The following is a 15,282-nucleotide window of genomic DNA, read 5'->3' on the forward strand; positions in this document are numbered from 1 at the left end:
GTTAGAGAAGCCGCATTACTTTTATGCGTCAAAGAGAATAACTTTTTTCTTTCTCAGATTCAATTCTGCAACAATTGTCCTTGCAAAGAGAATTCACTCACACTCCAGCCTGCATTGACCACAGCCACTCCCAGGAGCGAGCCCGCTTCTACAACCTCAGACATGCGTGAAGAGATCGTGCACACATAAAGAACCATTGACCAGGCAGCAGCGATTCCGGTGAGGGCAGGAAGAGCAACAGAGCAGAATGTGTTTGCCTCGTGCCGACAGCCCCGATGCTGCCATTGCACCCTTCCCGACCGGGGCAGCAATGCCCAAGGGCCACAGGCTCCTCTGACTCTACTCTCAGCTCACAATCTATTCTCACCTTTCCTGGGGGAGTTCAACTGAATGGAAAGAAAGCAATCATTAAGCAAAACCAGTTAATTTGAGAGAGCTGAGTTTCTGACAAACTCCCAGTATTGACAGCTCTGCCAGGGTCCTGTTACAGTAACTTCTATCTTGCGGGATCGCAGGGGTTGGGAATAGGTGATCTTTAAGGTCCCTTCCAACCCAGACTATTCTATTATTTTACATAAGACAAAACATGTTTCACCACAACTGACACTGAAATCGCTGTTTTATATAAAACGCCATGAGGAAAAATGCACTGACGACATACAGAGAAATTGTATCTGACAGAGACAGGGACGGGTGGGGCTTGGAGCAACCTGATCCCATGGGAGGTGTCCCTGCCCATGGCAGGGGGTGGAACTGGATGGGCTTTAAGGTCCCTTCCAAGCCAAACCATTCCATGATTCTATGAAATCCAGATGATCCACCCAAGGTAATACCTGCACATTCTTTGGCAGAACAAGAAACTCATCCTGGTCATTCCCAGCTCCCAGGCCATCTCCCCCCTACTGCATCTTATAAGCACAGCAAACGATCACAGGAACCGAAACCTCTTGGATAAAAGTACACGTGCTGTGGTCAAAACCGTGGAGAGAGCATTAAAGTCCTCCAAAATCCACTTGCACGCTGTGAAATAACCACATAGGCGACGTGTCCATGTTTTGATATGTATTTTTATTTCCCTGCAGGTTTCACTTACCAAGAACAAGTAACAGGGAAAGTTGTCTGAACTAGTGCATAAACAAACATCCGGAAACACCACTACACGTATCTAATTTACAAGAACCGTATAAAAAAAGTCACTAAAACACTACGCTACGAAGGTGTCCAACGCTTACAGTCAGACTTTTTCCAACCCGTTACTTGCCTTGTAGCCACAGGAAAACGCGCCCAAATTGAAAAGACAATCTTGCCACAACCCTCCCTCCCCCCCAACCGCCTGGGATGGCTCGATAGCTCGACATCCAATAATTAATTATTGCAATGATATAGAACGCAATACATACCTGGTAAAATATCCTTTACGTGGTTGTGTTACAGTTTTAAAGCCGGTTAAAATGCGCAGTCTTCGGATAAAATGGAATCGGGTGAAAATGTTCTCGTATCTGCACAGTTTTACGCGTGCGACACGCATAATTTCCCTAGTCCGTTTGTTTTTTTTTTGTCCTGTGTAATTATTTTTTATAAACTGGTATTATAAATAGAAATATACATTCAAAATATATGGAAAAAGTGAGTTACTACATTAAATTTGCATGTATCGATCCATCCCTTTCCCCTGCACGGTAATAGAAAATACTATTTTGCCTTGAACTTCATATTTGACAGTGAAATGCCACTAAAGTATTTACCAAAAAGTCCATCTAGTCAAATTGTGAAACAAAATGAACCAAGTGAAAACTTTACATTTCCTTTAGAAAAAAATTACAAGAATTTTGTTTCCTAGCTATGAATCTTTACCTTTTTTCTTTTTTTTTTTTAGACACAAAGTTGGATTTATTTGTACAAGATACAAAATGTAAACATGGCAAAATAAATAGTTAAAACAAGTGATGCAGGATCCCATTTCATGCTCATGATCCCATTAAAGAATTATTTTTTAATCCATTCAGTTGCAAATTCAAGTGCAAAAGCATGATGATGAATATCTACTATTCAAGTAACAGAAATAATATTGATGATACAAATAAACTATTTTACAAGGTAGTGATTTCCCCAATTTTACAAAATTTACATTATATATCGACGATACACGATATAGCGATAGTCCTTTTAGGTCCGTTTCAGTTCTCTGTGCCCCACAGAGCGCTGCGGTTTGCATTCAGTCGGAATATAAACGACTCTGCCGTTCGCACAGGCTGAGACCCCGGTCTGAGGTTATGTCACCTCCATGGCGACTGTTGTCTCTGCTATGCCATTCAAACCCAGGCGTTCTGGTTCGTGGTTCTCTCTGCAAGAACAGAAACGGTCAATGGTTAGAGGTAGAAAAGCAGGGCTGCTTTATCCAGCTTTAATTTCTTACGTGCGCTGTGGATTCTCACAGCTGTCACCTGGCTCAGGGAACATCCTTAACACATACACAGATTATGTACAACTGAACACTGGCCTTTCAGAATGGTTTTTATTCCCTAACAGTGCAGTCTCCACCCAGAGTCCCGTGGCCTCTTCTGGAATCCCCAACGTAAGGCTATAGAACTGCTGGAACAGGTCTATAAGAGGCCACAACGCTGATCCAAGGGCTGGAGCACCTCCCGTATGAGGACAGGCTGAGAGAGCTGGAGTTGTTCAGCCTGGAGAAGAGAAGGCTCCAGGGAGACCTCAGAGCAGCTTCCAGTGCTGAAAGGGGCTCTGGGAAAGCTGGGGAGGGGCTTTGTACAAGGGCCTGGAGTGATAGGATAAGGGGGAATGGCTATAAATTGGAAGGGGCAAGATTCAGGTTGGACAGGCCCAGGTTGCCCAGAGCAGTGGGGGCTGCCCCATCCCTGGAGGGGTTCCAGGCCAGGTTGGATGGGGCTTGGAGCAACTCGATCCAGTAGGATGTGTCCCCACCCGTGGCTGGAGGGTGGAACTGGATGGGCTTTGAGGTCCCTTCCAACCCAAACGATTCCGTGGCTGTGTAATTCTATTCTAGTGCAGAGCCGGGCCCATCTCTGGAGCCGTTCATACAGCGCAAGTGTAAGTTGAAGCTGCTGGATGCTTACCTTGCTATACTGCTGATGGCACTGCTCGGAGTTACCTTTGGCACTCTGTCCATGCTGGCAGCAACTGTGGCGAGTTTTAAGGCTGTTGGCGACGGGGCTGAAGTCCTTGTGTTGATGTGCACATTGACTGGAGAAACAACACTGACGTTGTTGAGGTGCACTGCGTTCGTCAGGCAAGAATTGTTCATGGGAAGCGTTTGAGGGCTGCTTGTGCACAAGGCTGGGATTAAGTGGTTTGTGGTGGTGTGGCCAACTGTCCTTACGAGCTGTACAGCTGAGATCCCTGGGCTGGATGATAAAGCCATGTTGGTGGAGTACAAAGTTCTGGAAGTTCCTATTACAAAATAAAACATAGTTCGTTAAAAACACGCCATTCCTTAGGTTAAAAGCCAAAGGTTAACCCCAGGGCTCTTGGTGTATGCGTCACTGGAGCTGTGCACAATCCGTTTTTTAAAGATTCACAAAACATAACCATTTATGAATATTTCTAGATAACATTAGAAACATATCATGGATTTTTTTCATTCACAAGAGCATCAGAAAGTGGAAGAAGTTACTGTATGACAAAGAAGTTTGACACTGCCTGACTTGATCACCTCATTTTGGGTACTGTTGTGGTTTGAACTGAAGTAGTTTCTGCCTTTAGCTGGGTCTTGTCTAAGTAACTTCATTTTCTGACAGTTCACTGCATGTTTTTCAGACACTGTTTCCGTCTAGAACTGATCACACGGGGCACTGGGATGCAGAAAAGCCAGTGCTTGTGCTTATTCCTCTAGGAACCAAGGTGATCCTCGAGCTGGTGGAGCCCAAGTCAAAGGGGCAAAAAAGGCAGCCCCTGCAGGGAGGGGCAGACAGGAGAGGTGACCCCAATCTGACCAGCAGAGGATTCCATCCCATACACGTCACACTCGGGATAAAACTGAGGGATCATGAGAATCTCGCTCTCGTCTTCGATGACCAACAGCCAGTGAGTACCTCGCCTGTCTGTTTGCCCTGAACCCAGTTCCTCAGCCCAGCTCCCTCCCAGCCTCAGACCCTTCCCCTCGTGTCTGCTCTGTAGCATCTGCTCTGCTCTGGGGATGCGGTCAGCGAGGGGAGGGGGCATGATTTCATATATACGTATATAATTTAAGTTATTATTCCCCCCCCCCCTTATTATCTCATTAAAGCTGTAGTTTTAGTTTCCAACCCACAAGTGTCTTCCTCTCGTTTCCCTTTCCCTGGGGGTTGGAGGGAAGAGAATTGGGAGCCCAACTGCTTGGTTTTAGCTGTCAAAATTGGTTAGGCTGGGGCTGAACCAGGACAAGTGCCTTCAATAAAAGGGGCAACATTCCCCTTAAAACGTATGGGGAACGGCCGAGCTGGGCAGCCCTGGAGACCGACTGTGAAGCCAAACCCCGACGCTCCTCATCACTTCATCACTTCCTGCCTTGTTTCACTTGCAACATAAAGAGGTTCTGGGGATCGGTTTGCCTCAAGCAGCAAAACTAGGGATTTCAGACTAAGCAAAGCAGAAAACTCCCTTCAGATTATGCTGCAGAGCTCTGTTCGCAGGCCGAGTTGTGAGAAACAACAGGTTGCTCAGCATTTATTCAAACCAGAGGTTCTCAAATCACATCTTTCACAGATTCTTATTCCTGAAAGAAATTCTGCTTTCAGCTAACATTTTCTAATGTACAAATCTTCCCGTCCTCTATAGGATTCACTCTTTCACATTGGTGCCACTTTCAGCTTTCCAACGGCAATACAAGTCTTATTTTACATGCATGATATCTATGCATGATATCTATGCATGATATTTGCAATGGCTCTCAATCGATCATAAAGCCATGTACTCTACCACATGCCCAATCTTATACCCCTCAAAACATTCCCCTCTCAGATCGGGTCTCAGAATTATACACAGATCTCTTTCTTTCCTGGAACTGTTCCAGTATATTGATTTTATTCTGTTGTGGTTTTTCCCTTCTCTCTATTCATTTCATATTCTCATTAACCCAGTCTGGCAGAAGGTCTATAAAACTAATCACATCATTAGCTGTTAAAACAGGGAATTACTCTAAAAGCCTTTTATTTGTTATAGCGCTCCAATTCCAAATGACATTTCTCTTTCAGCAATGCGGCTGCTGCGCCAGCCCAGCCGGCATTGCTGCCTCCTGGTTCAGAGAGGAGTGGGAAATGCAGGGAATGCCACATCCCCGCTCCTGCCTGCATTTGGGAGGAACTTTAAATGCAATGAAAGCTGAAACTTACAGTAATATCAAAAGAACTGCCGGGAGGAGTTGATTCATATGGTTTTGCACGAATACACAAGTGAGATAATGACCAAATAATGTAACAGCTTTTCTATTTCCTTCTCAAAGCGCTTAATGGTTTAAGCAATTGATTTTTTTTAAATTGCACAGTCACATTGTTTTTACAATGCTGTCACACTTTTGATCATAACAGATGATCAAAAAGTTAAAAGCCTAGAAAATACAACAGAAACAATGATTTGCCAGTGTAGAAAAGCATTTGGCGTTTTATTACCATACTAACCTCATCCACCTGCCATGGCACCTACCTAAAGAACAATGTCTAAAACTACCACGATTAATATATCTATTTTTTTAATTTTGGTTATTATATTTTAGAAGTCTGAAATAAGATCAGTTGACGCAGCCCACGCTAGACTGGGAAGTTGTAAGAAATCCTCACCTGAAGGCTGGACGACACCATTAATGTTGTTGTTGTGGCTGGCGTTCTGCTCCTTCGGAACCTCACTGCGACTGGGAGCAGGGGCACTGACCACTGCGGATGCAGCAAAGTGGGCGCTGGCTGAATCGAGGGTTTTTGACATGCAGTCAGAGGTGCTGGAGCCCTGCAGGGAACATGAAAACAAAGCTTTTCTTTAGAATTATCCAAGTAAAATATTAAATACAACATTAGGATTGCTATGACGCACAATTGTCAGCAAATAAAGAAATACACCTTCTAAATGGGATCTAATGCACCGTAATATTAAATATTTCTGAATCACAAGCCTGATGAAAAGTTGAAATTAGTGTCCAAACGAGCGTGGAGTGAGTCCTCCCCAAGTCAGCCAATGGCAAATGCCGTTCTTGGCATAAGAGATCACTTCCATGATGCGCTCTTCAGCCTGGGGAAGTGAAGGCTCTGGGGAGACCTTAGTGCAGCTCCCAGTACTTAAAAACTGTGGATCGACTCTTGATCTGGGAGCGCAACGATAGGATGGGGAAGGGTTTTAAGCTGAAAGAGGGGAGACCGAGATGAGATCTTGGGGAGAAATATCTTCCTGTGAGAGTGGGGAGGCCCTGGCCCAGGGTGCCCAGAGCAGTGGTGGCTGCCCCATTCCTGGAGGGGTTCCAGGCCAGGTTGGATGGGGCTTGGAGCCCCTGATCCAGTGGGAGGTGTCCCTGTCCGTGGCAGGGGCTGGAACTGGATGGGCTTTGAGGTCCCTTCCAACCCAACCCATTCCACGATTCTATACATTTGAGATTTACTCTAAGAAAACAATGATGCCTTAAGTTTCCTTCTCCGTTCTGCAAGTCTAAGTCTAAGGATTTTTCAGTATTTATGGTGCACTCATCCTCCCGGAGCAATTTGCATCCCTGCATCCGCACCCACTACATTCCAGAAGCACACATCTGCTATTAGACCAGTCTCTCTGAAAGAACAGTGGCTACTGGAAGGACACTCTGCAACAGCTGAAGATATCACTCTCCCATTTCCATTTATATTAGCTAAGAAAATGAATTTCTATAGACACAGAGTGTCTTAAATATAAAAAATTCATTGCTTCTGTTTAAATATTCTACTGTTGGATTTTTACACTTACAAAAAGACATACCCAGTAACTGCCAATACAGAATCCCTGATTAACTCAAGTAGAAAACACTGAGGAGAAGGGACAAACAGCACTGGCAATTAGATATAATGTACTCAAAGTAAAATAAGTTCTCCCAGTAATAGACAACAGCAACAACTTTTATATTTTCTCCGTAAGAAACTAACAGAAATCAAGCTTGACAGAAAAACAGACAATCTTCCCTTGCAAGGCATTACAGGGGAAAAAATGTTCAGAAGATGGGAGTGGTCACACCTGGGTTAGGGAAGGGATCAAATATATACAACTGGTTTTCTTTTCAGAAACCAACTTTTACTGCTCCCTGAACATACCTCACAAAGCACAAAGCCACTGAGGATACGATGGCTCAACAGAGCACTGCGTGTTTCTGCACTGACCTACTCTGTGGATGCAACCAACACATTAGAATATGAAGTCTCTCACTCAGCTTTTAAAACACAGCCAGGATATACAACTTCAAAAAACTCCCAATATATTTTGACCTTGAAAGTCAAAACAGTCTCATTTCAAACAGAATAATTGGATGAAGGTCTCTGTACTTTCTACAGCGTTGTCTCCTGGACACGATACAGGAAACTGGAAAAGCATCTCAACAAAACCCATTTTACATTCATTGTAAAATGTAACATATTTACTGAGATGTCATATTGAGAATGTAAGAGATGAAAAATACAGTAAGCAAAAAGGAAGATTATCAGCATATGACAACATTTAAAGTGTGTTACCTGTGCTTTCGGATGCGTCTGTTGTGAGGAATGCTGAGATTGCTGTTTCTGCTGAAGCTGAGCAAGTTGTTGCCTCTGCATCTGAACTAGCTGCTGTTGATGTGTCTGAAATTGCTCCTCCGTGATACCCCCTGTTACTAGAGAAAAGAAAGAGAAGCTGCTGTTAAACACACTGGCACAAAGCTAAATACATCTAAACCACAACAGTGCATCCGTGTGGGATACAAGTTGTTGGAGACAACGTACACTGTGTTAGAGGCTGCAAACATCTTCACATACTCTTACATACAGGAGAGACCAAGCTAAATTTGTACGGTGTGTGCTTTTAGCATTGAATCAACTTATAACAAGAGGATTCACAACTTTCATTGCTTTTATGCAGTTAGTTTTCTCCTCAGTAGCTTTAAGCAGAAGCTTAAAGAAGTTATCTTCCTGGCTTGCATAAAACAAGCATGTCCTAAAAATCCAAGCTGAGGACGAAGGACACTGGGCTGAGCATCTCCCTCTGCCAGTACATTTATTCCTGTACAGCTTTCCTTCCTACAGTCCCTTATTGTTGTTCCTTTTTCTGACACAACAACAGGCTCTGTAAGGGAAGCACGGGCAGTCGAGAATGACTACTTCAGCAGCACAACGAGGATTTGGATGTTTAAATGGCTTACACACATTATACCAACCTCACCTGAAAGGGCTACACACTGATACACAACAAAGCTGATCGCCAGGTCTGACGCTCAGTAAACGGCTCTCACTTACTGGCTCTAGTAGGTGCGGTTGTCCTGAAATTCCATGCAGGATAAATACCAAAACTGAGGCTGTGATTGTTTAGGAACTGGTACTGAAACTTCTTCTCTACTGCTACATTATTGAGGCAGGGTCCAACCATGCACGCTAGGAGGGCACTGAGAAATCCAATGACTTATACAGCTACTCCTGTTCGATTCTAGGGACTTTATTATCATTTCCAACAGGTGGTAAAGTCAAATTTATTTCGTGTTTAGCTGTACTTTGTTCTTCTTGTGAAGACTCCTGGCTATGGCTACAAGCATTTAACTCAAAGTTCAGCCAGCTCAACCTAGTAAGATCTCAAAACTTTATTGCACTGCTAAAGGCAGCAGAGCCAAGATCAGCATTACGGAACATTACACATGTATGCATTTCTTTTTTAAGTTCTAAGGCAACAAATTCCAGAACGTGCTTTTGTTTTATGGGAAGATGTTTTATAACAAGCTTCTATGGCACAAAGCAAAACCCTAAACTGCGTTTAGATAAGCTGTTATTGGTCTGCAGCGCAGAGGGGTTCATCTCAACTCAAAGCCGCATGGACCATGGTAAAGACGTAAGGCAGAGTGCAGCCTCTACACCAGAGCTCCACTCAGCTCAGCCTAAAGGTCAGTCCGATGCTCTCAATCTCCCTTCCTTCTTGGTTTGACGCAGACCACAAAGTCATGAAAGGCTGTTACCAGGTACAGGGGAGATGACCTCAGTACTAGAATAATCGGTTGTTCTGCCTTTACACGTTTGAATTCTACTCGGTTCCTGCCCTAGCACCACGTATCAATGCAGTGGTCAGACTGCACTCTTGCTATAAACCAGCAGACGTTCGTCAGCACATTCAGTATCATTTGCTTCTGCCAACTCCAACAACTGAAGGGTCCTAGACAAAAATTAGCAAACCTTTACGATGTTCCAAAGTAGTCTTTCAGGTCACAGTCACACACACGTGCTCTACTCCTTATAAAAAGGTCCTATTTACCACAACTTAAGCTTCCACTGCCAAATATCAGTATTTTGTTTTACTATAGCCTGCCTATTGAAATATTACAACAGAAGATGGCAAAAAGTCAATGTGAAATTAAGTCTTCCAGGCTCCTCTCCTCCTTGACAGCTTTGGTTTGGATTATTATGTCACTTCTCTTAGGATTTGAAGGCTTTAATCAAAGATCATCTTTCTGGCTGCCCCCAAATTGGTATTTCATTAATCTAATTACTTCTCCATGGTATTTAATTCCAGAAGAAAATGCCTCCTAAAGGAAAAAAAGCTTGTTCCATAGGCAAAACTCTTCCAGGGAGAATGCCATCACCTGCAGTTGTCTTTTGTACCTGGGGACCTGGAAACTAAACAGGTAACTATTGAGCTGGTCACTGGAGCTGCAGCTGAAGCAGCCTGGGAGCCAAACAAACACAGCAACTGCACTCCAAATTGTGGAAGATGGTGCCTGAAGCCTGCTTCTTTCTTCAGTTCCCCAAACCAGGGAGTTGCACTCCAGGAATTCAGCAAGCAGGTTACATACTACTTAGCTCCCTTAAGTAGTACCATCTACAAATACCTTGTAACGTCGTCCTTGACGATCAGCTGGATCTCTAGTTCACCAGTTTACCTCATTTTAGCCTAAGCACAATTCTTCTGGAGGCGTCTCCGTCAAGAAAATCAGCTTACTTTTCCAGATACAACATGTAAAACTACACAAAGCTTACACAACTGATCAAAGGGATCAGATCCTTTCAGCAACCTTGTCTTTTAAAGTTCAAATTCAGTTATCTCACTTGCAGTTCTTGTAATGCGAGCAGGAGAGTAACTTAGCTTGACGCAGTGGTTCTTTATTCATGGACAGGTTCATTATTCACGCACCAGTCAGGCACTTTCAACAACAGGCCAGTCACATGTTTTAAAGTACGGCTGTCTTTCTGTTCATACAACGCCTGGCATTTGAGGAAATACCAGAGCAAGAGCTGCTTTATTAATAGAAGTGAAAAATAACAAAGGTAACTGTAATTCTTGTGTACCAAAAACCAAAGCAAGCAACTCCAAGCCTTCTCTAAACTAAAAGAAAACCAAAACTGATCAGTTTAACTACTGCCACTGCTTTCTCTGCAGGCCTTTCTCTGAATACACTGCTCAAATGCTGTTCTCATTTTGCCTTTCTAATGATGGGCCACCTTTCCTCTACCACTGGAATTCTCTGCTGCCACCTTCATTTAGACTCAAGGTAAATATGGAGATTTGTCAATCTCTTCAACCTTTTTCCTTCACTCAATCCTTCATTTACTGTTAAAAACTGATATAGCAGCTTCCATCACAAAATATTCTCCCAATTTTGTAAGTAGACTCCACCCTTAGAGGAAATAAAATTCACCCCAGAGCAGATTTCAAAGCCTCAAAGTTTCACATCAAGCTGATCCTTAAATAATCGACTGATATTTATTGTACTGTCATGAAAAATTCTATGGAGAAAATCAACTTAGCCTATACCTCTTGAAGCAACTTTCCCGATATCCTGGTTTCTGCAGGGACAGAGTTCATCATCTTCCTAATAGCTGGAACAGTGCTGTGTTTTGGATTTGGGATGAGAATAACATTGATAACACGCTGATGTCGTAGTTGCAGCTAAGTTCCCAAGTCAAAGACTTTCCAGCTTCCCACGCTCTACTGCCTGGAGCTGCACGGGAAGCTGGAGGGGGCACAGCCAGGAGAGCTGACCCGGCCTGGCCAAGAGGACATTCTGTGCCGTATGGTGACACGCTCAGCACAAGAACTGGGGGGAGTTGGCCAGAGGAAGATAGCTCCTCAGGACCAGATCTAGCATCAGTCATTGGGTGGCGAGCAACTGCATCGTGCCTCACTTGCTTTGTGTATTCTTTTATTACAATTACCATTATCATTCTCTCTTGCTTCGCTCTCCTATGAAACCGTCTTTATCTCAACTCACGAGCTTTACCTCTCCTTTCATCCTCCCCCTCATCCCACAGGAAGGGGGGTGCAAGTGGCTGCATGGCGCTCGGGTGCTGGCTGGGGTTAAACCACGACGCCTTACCTTGGTGTCCCCACACTTCATTCATGCAAACAGAAATCCTGCAGCATTACTGGCTCTTGTTATATAGAGCTACCAGCAAATTCATGGTTGTTCCTTACAGCTTACGGTCCACGTTTCACCTCCTGAACTCTGACAAACAGTACTCGCACTCCTTTCCACTTGCTGCATTTGCTTTCACAAGCCATCTCTGGATGTTTAACAACCCCATCTCACACAACTGCCCCTTCCTGCTACGGGTGCAAATCTCCAGCCCTTCACGTTCCTAACAAAAAAAGAATTATACAAAATATGACCATTGCACATTATGTCCGTCCTCTTCGTATAGCAGAAAAACATTCTTGTGCAAGTCTTTTCACGAGAGAATATACAGGTTGCAAGGACTACACTGAAAAGTAGGTTATCAAAGTGAATTTGCTGTGCTTATGTTAGTGCTGCACTGGCGGTGCTCAATAAGCTCACAGGCAGTCTTGAAACCATAACAGAGAAAAATGCTCTTGTCTTCAAGAAATTTCACTCCTACACATGAATTCTAGAGATATGTCAATAAAAATTAAGTACCCAGCCTTTTACCTGGCTTTAAGAGAGACGGACCATTCCATTCCACACGCACATAAAGTTAATTATGGAATTCAGAATCAGCGTACTACATAATATACCCAATGTAATAAAAAATCTATATCAGAAATACTTATGTATGAGATGTATCAGATCTATGTAATAGATATCTAATACAGATTATATAATATATATTGTGATATACATTTTATAATGTATATCTAATTGATATCTAAATACATCCAATTATCTTGTTTTACAATACCTACTTCTGTATGTACGCAACAGAGCAGGAAAACACTCAGGCTGTCAGTAGATCTTTTTGGTGTTATCTCCAATTGTCCAACTTTTTAAAGACCCACACATCCTTTCATAATCATGAAGGAGTGACACTTAAAACTGAAGCAATTACAACTCCTGATACATGAAGCAAGCAATGTAAAGATTAAAGTTTGATATGAGCTTCAAGCAATTTCTTCTTTTGGTGGCTTTTATTCCAACTTCAGTGCTTCTATACCCGAATTGCTAACAAACAGCCTACACAGATCAGAAGGATTTTGTGTATTTTATATTCTTGTGAAGATACAACAAAAAACTTGTTTTGTTTAATGCCAAACCGTTTTCTATGTGACTGGCTGTCTTGCTTGTCTGCATCTATCACGCCACAAAGCTGAACGGTAAGAGGTGGCTGCACTGGCTATGAGAGTTAGAGATGACACTTAAAGGGAAAGGCCATCTCCTATCGCACTTAATCAACAGCCGGTGGTTTCCTGAAAAAATCAACAGAGAAGGTGCATCATTGGATGCTTCCACTGTGAACGTCTTTACTATGACAGACTTATCAACAGAAAGGGCTGTTTGCAGACTCTGGCACACCTGCTCCGTACGCTTACTGACTCACGGCTGCTCTAACCAAAGGCTTCGGCAAGATTTAAAAACAACAACAAAACTGACACTGCTTCCCTTGAAACCAACTGCTTTTCTTTGGAGTTTACAGATTTTGTTTGCATTTTTTATCTCCCTCAACACAGTCGGACCAGTTAAAGTCCGTAAGACTTCATCACACCTAAGCAATCCTTAAACAGGAGCAGAATCCCTGCTTTGAATAAACATTGAATGGCTTGGATTGGAAGGGACCATGAAGATCACCCACTTCCAGCCCTCTGCCATGGGCAGGGATGCCTCCCACTGGATCCGGTTGCCCCAAGCCCCATCCAACCTGGCCTGGAACCCCTCCAGGGATGGGGCAGCCCCCACTGCTCTGGGCACCCTGGGCCAGGGCCTCCCCACCCTCAGCGTGAAGAAATTCTTCCTAATGTCTAATCTAAATCTTCCCCCTTCCAATTTACAGCCATTCCCCTCTGTGGAAGTTGAAGTCCAGCACTTCATCAAGATTCTACTCAAACCGTAACAAAAGTCAGAGGATGGGGATTGTTTGTGCAAAATCTCTGTATATTCTAAGAAATACAAATCAATTAGCTTGTCTCTTTGGTTTAGGCACACATCACTGCTGAACATGTTATCAAGCCAGTTCCAAACCAAAAGCACCAGAATTCAATATTGTAAGTTGCAGAGCAATCCAAATCCTTGCCTACCTGATATGCCATTCTTGCTGGTGTTCAATAAAGCTACAGATGCCGCAGAGACTCTTTTATTATTCACAGTCTGCCCTGGTTTCCTTGAGGTACATTCTTCGCTATCGCTGTCCTGTAGATTTAGTAGCCTTGGCTGAAAACACTGCAGTCGACACGATCGGATATTGCTTAGTATTTCGGAAAGGGACAGTCTGTTTTCACAACATCTACTGGAAGCATTGGTCCGTGAAAAATTAGAAGAAAAGTCTAATGTCTGGGAAGAGCTTGAAAAACTGTTCAGCATTTCCGGGTCAATCTGCCTCAGGACAGGATCATGTTCTGTGGATATTCGGTCCATTATAACCCTGATTAAAGAGGATGGAAATAAAACGTGTTAGTTTAACTGTCTCTAATACTTTTACCTTTTGAAGGGGAATAAAGAGTAAAAGTAATGCAACCCTACCTTCCACCCCTGCCAATTCGTCGTCTTGCAAATCCTATACATCTTCTTGGAATTGTAAGGGTCGTAAGGCAATGCCTGAACCTCAGTTTGTCCAATTCTGCCAATTCGGAGTTCTCATATGAAGAATTAGTTTGGTCCAAACGAGGCTGTAAAGAAAAAAAGAAAAGGTCATTTTGCACTCGTTTGCAGGTCTACTCAAGTGGCTTCAGCAATTAAAGGAACTCCAAAAGGCTAACATTAAGGCTGTTGAATAATGTGCTTTCTCAACAGCAAGAGAAACAAATGAAAATGCAAGTTTTGAGTCACCTTGACTTCTGCTGGCCACAAAATCAACTTTCATGTCATGGAAAAAAAAAATACAGTAGGATAAACTCTAAGCAAGAGAAACTTCAACTCACTCTTCAGAGCCGAGCAGAAAAGGGGACTGGATCAGCAATCAACAGGTGAAAAACTCACCCAAACTGAAAGAACAAGTAAGTTGGGAGGCCACACAAGAAAAAAGTGGCAGAGAGACAAGCATAGCTTAAACAACCCACTAGTAAATCTCTCAAAGGAGAGAGTACAATGAGAAAAACCTCTCCTGACAACTCAAACCCACTGTCTATTGACTCCTCAAATCAAAGCTTTGGTGGCGAGTGGGAAAACAAGAAACATTACATTACCATTGTGCAAACCTATATCTGAAAAATTACAAGCCCCAAACCACCACACTAACTCCAACAAGCAGACAGCCTTACAGCGTAATACTGGCATCCTGCTCTTCTCCTGAAAGCGCATGGTCCATCAGGATCATTTTCTTCCTCTGCTTCTGATACTGGTGAGGGTACCTAGATCAGAAAGTGAAGTAGTTTACCTAACTGCCACATTCATATAACATAATCTTATTATATAAACTTGCATAATAAAAAATATGACCTATATTCATATATTAAATGCAAGTGGGATCTTGCTCTCACCCAACCCCACCTGCAATCCTGTGTCCAGTTCTGGAATCCCTGACATAAGAAGGATATGGAACTGTTGGAATAGGTCCAGAGAAGGTCACAAAGATGACCCCAGGGCTGGAGCACCTCTGCTATGAGGACAGGCTGAGAGAGTTGGGGTTGTTCAGCCTGGAGAAGAGAAGGCTCCAGGGAGACCTTCGAGCAGCTTCCAGTACTGAAAGGGGCTCCAGGAAAGCTGGGGAG

At 43.3% G+C, this 15,282-nt stretch overlaps 1 protein-coding gene across 1 annotated transcript in view; it reads right to left on the reverse strand.

Moving 5' to 3' along the window:
- Positions 1 to 1,083: 1,083 nt before the first annotated feature.
- EPC2 (enhancer of polycomb homolog 2) overlaps positions 1,084 to 15,282 on the reverse strand; it is a 42,892-nt gene continuing 28,693 nt past the window's right edge. Inside the window, exons 8-14 of the mRNA XM_054070348.1 lie at positions 14,833 to 14,922; positions 14,096 to 14,241; positions 13,654 to 13,997; positions 7,689 to 7,825; positions 5,793 to 5,955; positions 3,096 to 3,429; positions 1,084 to 2,344 (exon numbers count right to left, since the gene is read on the reverse strand). Coding sequence (XP_053926323.1) covers positions 2,272 to 2,344; positions 3,096 to 3,429; positions 5,793 to 5,955; positions 7,689 to 7,825; positions 13,654 to 13,997; positions 14,096 to 14,241; positions 14,833 to 14,922 — 1,287 coding nt within the window. The 3' untranslated portion in view covers positions 1,084 to 2,271. The remainder of the gene's footprint in view (positions 2,345 to 3,095; positions 3,430 to 5,792; positions 5,956 to 7,688; positions 7,826 to 13,653; positions 13,998 to 14,095; positions 14,242 to 14,832; positions 14,923 to 15,282) is intronic.

The sequence above is a fragment of the Cuculus canorus genome, chromosome 6 (genome assembly GCF_017976375.1).
Source record: "Cuculus canorus isolate bCucCan1 chromosome 6, bCucCan1.pri, whole genome shotgun sequence".
Taxonomy (NCBI): domain Eukaryota; kingdom Metazoa; phylum Chordata; class Aves; order Cuculiformes; family Cuculidae; genus Cuculus; species Cuculus canorus.